At 38.2% G+C, this 10,600-nt stretch overlaps 1 protein-coding gene across 11 annotated transcripts in view; it reads left to right on the forward strand.

Moving 5' to 3' along the window:
- tns1b (tensin 1b) overlaps nucleotides 1-9,868 on the forward strand; it is a 229,803-nt gene extending 219,935 nt beyond the window's left edge. For 9 of the 11 annotated variants that reach the window (XM_050048049.1, XM_050048047.1, XM_050048053.1 and 6 more), the window contains 9 exons: nucleotides 311-439; nucleotides 645-737; nucleotides 1,452-1,529; nucleotides 2,994-3,062; nucleotides 3,246-3,272; nucleotides 3,725-3,893; nucleotides 5,779-5,847; nucleotides 6,104-6,133; nucleotides 6,995-9,868. In XM_050048049.1, coding sequence (XP_049904006.1) covers nucleotides 311-439; nucleotides 645-737; nucleotides 1,452-1,529; nucleotides 2,994-3,062; nucleotides 3,246-3,272; nucleotides 3,725-3,893; nucleotides 5,779-5,847; nucleotides 6,104-6,133; nucleotides 6,995-7,133 — 803 coding nt within the window. In that variant the 3' untranslated portion in view covers nucleotides 7,134-9,868. The remainder of the gene's footprint in view (nucleotides 1-310; nucleotides 440-644; nucleotides 738-1,451; nucleotides 1,530-2,993; nucleotides 3,063-3,245; nucleotides 3,273-3,724; nucleotides 3,894-5,778; nucleotides 5,848-6,103; nucleotides 6,134-6,994) is intronic. The other 2 variants (XM_050048058.1, XM_050048051.1) reach the window with 1 other exon arrangement.
- The last annotated feature ends 732 nt before the right edge of the window (nucleotides 9,869-10,600 follow it).

Genomic DNA, 10,600 nt, shown 5'->3' on the forward strand with positions numbered 1-10,600 from the left:
ATGGTTATTCGTTAGAATTCTGTGAACTTAGATGTTCGACAGCTAATACTGTTGCTTTTATGTAACAGTTGTAAACAACTTTCAAATGTATAGCTCTATCCAATCATACACTAACTTTACTGAACATGTCTTTTGTTATGTTTTTTCCCTGTCCATGTCAGTGGTTGGTGGCTTAACAATTTTACCCACCACTGCCAACAGATTATCCACATTTAGCGGGTGATCAAACACTAGTGCTCCTTTCTGTGTGTCTGCACTCACATTTAATGTTCTGATAGTCTTAAGTAACTGAATGTCTGCTGTGTTACAGCCATTAGCCTGCTGAGAGAGAGGGAGCCTGGAGCCTTTGTTATTCGAGACAGCCACTCGTTCAGGGGGGCTTATGGCTTGGCTATGAAGGTCGCCTCTCCTCCACCCTCAGTGCATCAGAACAAGAAAGGTAGGAGACAGGATGCTGGTTACTAATGCAACAGCTATTTACTTCAGTGCTTTGAGTAGCTCTTCTTTCCTTCTTTTTTGATCTTTGGCCAGGGTGGAGACAGAATTAAAGTTAATATCCTAATACCAAAGATGTGAGGTGATGTCTCCACGTTAATCAGCTGTGTATTACCTAGACTCACCCCTCTCCCTCTCTGCTGTTGCAGGTGACATCACCAACGAGCTGGTGAGGCACTTCCTGATTGAGAGCAGCCCAAAAGGAGTGAAGCTGAAGGGTTGTCCCAACGAGCCTTACTTTGGTCAGTGGAAGCCTGCTGCTCTCCCTCCTGCCTGAATTCTCACTCACGTGTACACTGACAGCTTAGTGAAGCCAAGAGTTTGGAGAGCCAAACACTAGTGCTCCTTTCTGTGTGTCTGTCACAGATCTGCACCTCCTTCCAAGCTCTATAACATGTAATCCTACCGTAATTATAGTATTGACTGTAGTGATCTAACTCGTGTTCTCCCTACTAATTACACTGCGAGGCTGGATGACGTGTGTGTGTTTGTGTGCATGTACTAAGAGAGAGTCAGTGCTCCTGCCAAATCCAAAATGGGTGCAAGCTGACTTCTGATAAACGGAAGTCTCGCCTTTTCCTTGTTTCTTCCTCCTCTCCTGTCAGTTCATCACTCCTTCCTTCTGTGAAGTTGCTGTTTATATTTCTTTTATTTTACAATGACTTACAATGGTTTATTTTTCCTACTGTTTTAAATCGAATGAGCCACATTTAACCAAATATTTCAGCCTAAAAAGATGAATTATGGGAAGTAGTTTTCCTCCTGACAGGAACAGAACCAGAAGTGTCAGCTTTTGTTAGTCACAAGGAAATTATTAAAGCTGCAGTGCGTTGATTTAACTGTCAAAGTCTGTTTACATTTTTTTGAAAGTACTACTGCATATGCAAAAATCTTGTATGAAGCATTTTTGTGGCTCCAGTGCTTGTTTCTGACTGTGTCTTGTGTGTGTTTGACAGGCTGTCTGTCTGCCTTGGTCTACCAACATGCCATCACGCCACTGGCCCTACCCTGCAAACTACTTATCCCTGCCACAGGTCTGTGGATACAAATATGTGTTCAGCAATGTCTGAGCATTTTTAAGTTATTTTTACATTGTTTCTGAGCAGACCCCTCCTGCCCCATGTTTTTAGTGGTGGGGATCATAAGAGGCCCTAACGATATCGATAACAAATATTATCATGATCCTGCTGTCACGATACAATATTGTTGCTTTTTTAAATATTGTGCAATATACTGAGTATTGTAATAACTTAAAATGCATTATATTGCTATTTATTACCTTTTTTCCAACTGTAAATTATGTACCCAAAGGAAAGTTTGGTCAACATCTGTTTTATGTAACAAGATTAAGTTTGAAGGAAGTTTCTTACTTCAATCATGTGTATTACAGCAAAATGTATCTAAAGTATAAAAAAGCCATTAATTTTAGCAGTAGTAGTGGATACCAAAAGTTTAAAAGTTACCCCTGCAACCCATAAAGACGCTGGTATAAGAAAACAACTTCACCATACCTCGGGTATCTTTTGGTTGTTTGGCTTCACAAACATTAACATTGTCTGAATAACTGGTATCACAAAGCTCAGTATCAACTAGCTCAGTCAAGTCTTGGTTTTCCTTTCCAGCCACGAGCACATTCATGTGAAAGAAGCCAGGTTGTTAATTATGAGCAACATCAGAACCATGAATGCAGTACTTTACATAATATAAGATGAAACAGTGATGCTAATTACCTGCGGCAATTTAGGGACAGCAGAAAGTCATATTTTGAAAGAGTGAAAAATAAAAAGCCTATAATGTTACAACAGAATATGAAGATGTAGAAACAGTAGAAATAATTTCCAAAAATTAATCGTAAAAATGAATCTGTCTATCTGACCAAAATGCTGCCTTATAATTATGGGAGCCAATTAACCATGTGTGGATTATTATTATTATTTTCATTTATTCCTAGTGATCATTACAATGGTGTCTTTTTTCTTTTGAGCTGCAGTGATGAAATCAGTGATGGAGTCAGAGGCTATCATTTATCACACTGGTGATAAAATATAAAAATGCAGCTTAAAGTATCATCTTACGTTCAGTGCCATCAGTGATTTCCTGGTTTGTTAGAAGCTCTGTTATAAAACCAGAGTGGAAATAGAAAGCATGCAACAATAAAATGATTCAACTGACCTATAAAAAAATATTTTTCTTCACTTGTCACTCGGGGGACAGGTGACAGTGATGTGATTGGTCAGTGGTTTGGGTGTTGACAGGTTGTTATCCGATCCTCTGACCCGCTCTTAAGCAGGTCAGCTGTTCAGCATAAGTTACCACAATCATTTATGCCGGTAAAAGGTGAACCAGCTTTGTAGTAGGCTAGTGAAAACCCAGAGTTAATCCTTGCTAATTCCTAATCCTGCTTCATAGTACAGGCCTCAGGAGAACTCAGAACAACTAAATGAAAACTGAACTCTATGCCAAAATTGGTAACTTCCTGTCTCTCTTGTTTTATGTAGATCTCCTCGAAGAAGTGTCAGAAGTCTCTGCACCAAACCCACTGGCTGAAAGGCTGAAACAAGGAGCAGGTAAAACAAACTCACCTTAAGTCATTCTCTTTGTTAAAGCAGTCCTGTGATGGTCTCAGTTTTTGAGACTTAAATACAGCAAACACAGCTTTGAGATTTGAGGACAGTTATGTCCACTTTATTAATGTATCCCGAGTCATCCTCTTTACTTATTCTGACAACATGACATCCTTGTTATCCCAGTGCAGAGGGCCCCTGCTGATTCCCATGGTAAACCCTGTGCACTTTTATTTGGAAACCTACATCTGGAATGTGCATCCCATATGTTTGTTGTATGTCTGTGTATGTTTAACCTGCACAAATGAAGACATATGATTAATGGCCCTGCACAACAGAATTCCTTGAGATATTTCTAAATCTCATCTGTTAACATTAGTGTCCAGCTTCTTGTCTGTAACAAGCAGAATGTTTTATGTGGAATGATTTGGATGAATTTGTTTCTAAAACAGTTTGACCCCAGCTTTGTTCCAGACAGCATGTTCTCTGATGAGAGGAAATCAATATGTTTGCATGAAGCGGTCAAAACAGGCATTGATAACATTTTGAACAGGATTCATTTCAGCAATGAATACAGTTTGTATAGTTCTGTCCTCACAGAGTGACAGTTCCACTGTCCATTCGAAATTTCTGTTATCTGTCTGAGACATCTGCTCTCTTCCCAGCATGCAATGTGCTCTACGTCAACTCAGTGGAGATGGAGTCCCTGACAGGCCCTCAGGCTGTTGCCAAGGCCATAACTGAGACACTGGCTGCCACTTCTCCAGCTACTGCCACCATTGTGCACTTCAAGGTGTCTTCACAAGGCATCACGCTGACCGACAACCAGAGGAAGTAAGTCAGGATACCACCTGTTCTCTGTTTAACACCGTCTTGAAATGTTTAAAAGATGCCTCACAAACATATCAAGACATTAGGAGACTTTGCTGCAGACAGTGTTTGATGTCTGAACATGCCTTGTTTTTGAAGGGCAAGTGTCAGCAAGAGTCACTGCTCATAATCAGGCAATAAATAACTGCTAAACACTGGATTAAAGTATCAGGATTGTACTGTTTACTGCAGTATTTCTATTAAGAACTTAATTTTGTTTTGTGTAGCCTGCCATAATGAATAAAACATTTAACCAAACCATAATCAAAGGTTCTGTAAGTGACTTCCATGTTGAGAACCGTTTAGTCTGTATTTACTTGAAGTTAGTTTAACCCTTAGATGCATGACCTACCAATACCTGCACTCTTCCATAAGTGGGGTCAAAATGATGAAGACGATGATTTGTATTATATTTTGGTCAACAAAAGAATTATTTCATGTTTGACATGTTCATTTATCACTTTTTATTAACATTTTTTAATTTTTTTTAATTAACACTTTAACAGTTATCAAAAAACGATTTTATTACAAGGAAGCTATAAATATCATAGTAAGTCTGCTTATCTCTACACAACAAATGCAGTAATGTTAGCTAGCTTACTAAGCTACACACAAACTACACACACACACACACACACACACACACACACACACTTACTAATGACATCATTGAATAATCAATAATAGCATAATAGGCTACATAACATGCACGCGCGCGCGCACACACACACACACACACACAATAATGGTTAGATTTTATTACAAGGAAGCTATAAATATCATAGTAAGGCTGCTTATCTCTACACAACAAATGCAGTAATGTTAGCTAGCTTACTAAGCTACACACAAACTACACACACACACACACACACACACACACACACACACTTACTAATGACATCATTGAATAATCAATAATAGCATAATAGGCTACCTAACATGCGCGCACGCACACACACAATAATGGTAAGATTGTATTACAAGGAAGCTATAAATATCATAGTAAGGCTGCTTATCTCTACACAACAAATGCAGTAATGTTAGCTAGCTAACATTACAGTACTAACATTACATAGTAGTTAGCTAACTAGTACCTACATTGTAGTTAGCTAACACTAGCTAGCTTAGTTAGCTAATGTTAGCTAACTACAAAGTAGGCTGATTTGATGACAATAATACTATACTTTATCACACAAAAGTCATGGATTTGGAAAATAAGTTCATATTTTATAACGTCATATGTATTCCAAGATATAAAACAAATATAATACTTACATGTGTGTTGCTGTATAAAAATCCTCCTGGGTGGTGAGACTGCTGGCATTAGATGTGTAAGTGCGACGGTAAATGTATACCTGACAGTCACAGTTGATAAGAATCAAAGATTCCTAGGTCTAACCCTTGATTCCATAGGAAATGCTTGGGGTCATTTTTGACCCCACTTATGGAAGAGTGAGGTAGTGATACAAAAACAACAATTTCTTAAAATGTATATAATTTTTTTTTTTTTAAATGCAAATGGCCTCATGTCAAAGACATGTTTTATGAGGAATACCTGGAATATGAAATGATAAAAACTTTTAATTCCATAGATATTGAAGAAAAACAAACCCTGGGGTCATTTTTGACCCCACTTATGCATCTAAGGGTTAAAGTTCATATTGATGAGCTGGATTTATACAATCAAGAACTGTGATCAGCTAACTAATGTCCTGGTGGAAATTAGTGATTGGTCATGCTCTGATTAGAAGCGTGATGGTTGTGCATGCTGTAAAGTGTATCATCTGCGAATCCACACTACACATCTTGGTGCATCTGTAATCTCTATTTCTATTTGTTGCTTGTATAGGCTTTTCTTCCGACGCCACTATCCTACCAACACTGTCACGTTCTGCGACACTGACCCTCAGGACAGAAAGTGAGTACAGAGAAATTAAAATGATTTTGTAAAATGCCAAAATGCAAAATTACTGAAGAGTTCTAAGATACTTTGAAAACAAGAAGAAATTCCAAAGTGCTTGTTATCCTTAACAGCTCTTTGTTTACTGTTTATTATTGCTTCTGCTATTACTGATTGTGTGGGTCCTTCAGTTCACTCCTTTGATGCTGTTAGCTTCTCAGAAAACTTAAAATGTCTTAAAATGTTAACATACACTTTCTTTAAATCTTTACAGGTGGAACAAGCCTGAGGGAGGCACAGCCAAGTAAGTCAACGTCTGTAGATTACAGTGCTGCTGTTGATCTGATATTTGTACAAAACAAAACATGTGGGAGGGGGGGGTCACATGAAGCATGTGGCTCAGTGGGGGATATTTATTAAGGATTTGTCCCAAAAAGACTTTTGTCCTTATCAAAGGACTGCACCAAGGTTTTGCACAGCTAGAATGTAAGAAATGCAGCATCGCGGCTTGTTTTGGGTCTCATGCTATTTGAATCGCGGCTGTACCCGATTTATCACCACAGACTGCAGCACAGGAAACTGCATCTGCAATGTAAACTGTTTTATCGGACACACACTATGATTTAGGCAGCAAGTTATAATCAGGCGCGCAGGGAATCTGCACCCGCAGAATTCCTACGACACCTCTGCTGCTAGCAAGAACATTCTGCTAAACTCTGCAGATTTTTATTCTGCGTCACCACAGAAACTGTAAAAAATCTACAGATTTATTTTGGGTTTGGTAACCATCAAGCAGGCCGTTGTTTATAAGATTTATCTAAATCACACCTTCCGGCTATTAAATTAGTATTCCTCGCAGACAACCCTCCTCTTGCAGGGTGAATGCACACTTGTAGTTATAGGTCTCTTCTCTGTAACCAATATTTCAAGTTAAGGAGCAGCAAAAAGTTTATTTTGCACTTCATTGCTTTCTAGACATCTGTGAGTCACATCAAAATTTCCCAGCACGCATCAAAACTGCAAATGAGATTGATTGCAGCTGGGAATCTAAAAATATAAATCTCATATAATTTCACTTGTCCATGGATAAAGATTCCATTGCAGACACAGTCCGATGTATCAACATAGGAGCTTTACAAATAAATGTCTAACCTTGTCTCTATAGGCTGTTTGGGTTTGTGGCACGTAAGCAGGGAAGCACAACGGACAACGTCAGCCACCTCTTTGCTGAGATGGACCCTGACCAGCCTGCCAGCGCTATCGTCAACTTTGTCTCAAAGATGATCGCCTCGCAGAAACGATGAGAGCTGTCAGCAAACCCTGGCGCTTTTTTTTAAATGCCTTTGGTTATTTTCTTTCCTTTTAACCACAGACACTTACTTTCTGTTCTGGACAATTAAGCATTTGGTTTTACGCGTCACCTTATTTTTTTCCTGCTCTTTTACATTTACTTGTGTGTCTGTGTGCGTTTGTGTATGAAAGAGAACGAGACAGAGAGTGTGTGGTGTAATTGTGCGCGTGTGTGCGTCTCGCATGCATGTGCTTTTCTTCTTGGACGGACTCCAGAATGGACCAGAGGAAGTGCAGGATGGGGCGTGGCTGTGTGTGACAATGGGACGGGAGGCGATTCTGATCTCCCTGGCAGGGTAACGCATGGACAGGAAGAGGGAATGACATTGTGTGTGCAAATGTTATTTTTTAGCAATTTGTTCATTTTATATTTTTTTTAAGAAGAAGAAGTCAAGTTGTGTGATGTAAAGGTGGATTGTAAATCTATCAGGCTTTTGACTGGTCAACCAAAGATTTTAAAAAAGTAGTCAGGGCGTGTATAGTGTGCCACTGTCGGAGGGTCGGAAGTATTCTTTTTGTAAAACAAATATGGCTGCTTAATCAAAAATACTGAACTGTTTCCTTCTGTATGTACTGATACTGTAGGTCAACTCTGCACCGTTGCCATGTTGCAAACAATGTCTCCGGACTTTGTTGCAGCTGGCGAGGTCTGTGTAAATATTCTAGATTGCTTTATGAGTAGGACTGTTCTAGATGACATTTGGTGCCTGACTTTCTTTTGTAATGCAGAGCTTTTTAAGAAAAAGAAGAACATAAAACTCTTCCAGGCTGTCTTAAATATGCAAATAGCCAAACTTGGAAATAAGATTGTTCTCCAGAATTCCACAGGTCCTTCCCTGTTTGATGTTGTAGTGTCGCTAATGATGCAACAGATGTTATTCCTCTAAAGTGCAGCTAGAGTCAGACAGTATAGAACAATTTTCTTGTGCATCTACGGTATCCAGGTGAACACACAAAAGCATCAGTAAGAAACTCATTGAATCATTACATTCACACATAGTCTCTTGATTGTAAAGAAGAGGATTAGCTTTCTATCTGCCATCACTCTCTGTTCAGTCTGCGCAGCACATAGCCACACTATTTCGCTCATTAAGGGGCCTAAAGTTGTTTTGTGAGGACAGTTCTTGTGGAAAAGTGTTGTCCTGCTACACTGCTCTTCATTTTTCTGTGTTCAAAGTTTCCGTCGATAGAGAGAAGCTCTTTGCGTCAGCCGGCCAAAACTGTTAACACTCACACCCTACCCAAAAGTAAGCTATACATATAAATATACATATAAAGATATATATAAAAACTTCCAAACAGTGACTTAAGATATTTATTTTTTTTGCTTTGTTGCTCTATGTTATCTTGTATACATGTATTATAAAGTATACATCAAGATTACTGAAAGCAAGAAGAGAAGATTGCTTTTTATTTTGGCTAAAGTGCATTGACATATATAAAGGTGTAAAGTGTGTTCATTTTAAACTGTCGTTTTTGAATGTTTTTTGTTTTCACAGCATTACTTTTGTTAACATTCTTGTTTTCTTGGGGAGGCTTTGTTGTTTTTGTTAAGAGGAGGGAAAATATTTTGTATGAAAGATTGCTGTTACTAAAGTCCAAATTGGAGTTATCCTAAAGTGATGCCAACACAATTGTTTTATTAACTTAAACCTGCCTAGAAGATACATTGTCCAAGTTTAGCACTTAAATGTTAAAGTATTATCAGTGTGTTTCTACTTGTCAAAAGAGAAGATATGAACATTATCAGACCTGTTTCATGTCAGCATTGCATGTGTGGAGGCAGACTTAGTAGTCGCTGTAGCCATCAGCACCTCGGCATGGGTCTGTTTATGGAAAACTAGTCAGTTCAGTCAGTAGCTGCTGCCCTCATGTGGTGTAGAAAGATCATTACAAAGGAACCACTTTTATTCTAACAGTGTTTTAGCTGTGATTATGGCATGTCAAAGAGTAAATGTTTAAGTAATTTGATCACTGAGAAAATGAGTTTTGATTTTAATGTTGATTCATATGCTAATTTCTTAGCAAATGAGTTTTGCTTTTACGTTTTAGAGTCCCATTTATGGATTAAGAAGTAGAGATTACAACCCCCTCCTTTATGCCTGATGCTCTAGGATCAGATGGCAGCATGATGTAAACTAATTAAATAAGGGTTAGTTAGGGGGGCTACATTCTGACTCAAATGTACTTCTTCAAATATAAAATAAAATACAGCACTTACAGGGCTTTTATATCTGACTAGAATGTTCCATTATTTATTAGCAAGAGCCTGCATGCTCAAGTCGTTACCTTAACGCTGCTGACTGTAATCTGTACACAGTATCCTCAAGTCTTACTCAAGCCAGCCCTTTCCAGAAAGATGCCCATAGATAGTTATCACATGACGACTGTGTCTTGACTCGGCTTACGAGACAGAAGAATTTATATTTTTGCCTACAAAATGCTTGTTGAGAAAAGAGGACGTCCTCTACTTCAAACTGAATGTTTGCCATTTGTTTGCCAAGATGGAAACTCCAGTGGCATCTGCCCACTTTGACAGATCAGTCTGGACTGTAGAATGTGTGTGAATGAGCTACTATGCCTGTATAGTGCTTTGTCATTGTTTTGGTTTGCTACATTGTATGGCTTTTACTATTTCTGATGAAAAAAAAAACACATTAAAAAGCAGTACAAATCAAAATGTATATAATGCTCTTTTTCTTTTTGTCAAAGATGCAATTTGATTCTCTGTTACACTGCATGGGAATTCTGAGGTTTCAAGTTAGCTTGCCATAAAAGTGTTTATGTTTTCAAATCCTCCTGATTGTAAGTAAATTCTCAGTTTTTACCAAAATTAGTATTTTTGATAGTGAATTTTTAATATAAATTTTAAAAAAATGATCTATTTAAGCTCAATTAAAATGTAGCAGTGGATTAATAACCTCAAAATATCATTCATTCCCATTTTGACAGGACATTATTGAAAATTAATTTGTCCTCAGGTTGGACACATTTAAAGGAAAACTATGCCCATTTTCAAAATTCATACACGTTATTCCTATGGTTTAACACAGTCCAAAAAATATAACAGTGCTAAAACTCGAAAGAAGAAAACAAACATTTTGTGGGTCCACAAAATCAGGCTCCCATTCGTTTTCAATGGAGCAGATTTAGATTTAATACTTGATGACATCACAAGTTTGAGACTAACTTCACTGATTTTCAGTTCTGAGAGAGTAGCTCATGTTCACCAATATTGATTGAAGTCTTTTAGGGCATGGAAATAATTGGTATCCCTGATTCAGGTGGTGTTCCCCTTTAAATGTGCAAGACTAACTCATGGCACAGATAAGAGGCGTCCATCACTGGGCCTTTCAAGAGATCACGTTAAAAACAAATCAAGTTATTTAAACTTGAGAATTATTGGCTTCCAAAACACAAC

The sequence above is a fragment of the Epinephelus moara genome, chromosome 7, assembly GCF_006386435.1.
Source record: "Epinephelus moara isolate mb chromosome 7, YSFRI_EMoa_1.0, whole genome shotgun sequence".
NCBI lineage: Eukaryota > Metazoa > Chordata > Actinopteri > Perciformes > Serranidae > Epinephelus > Epinephelus moara.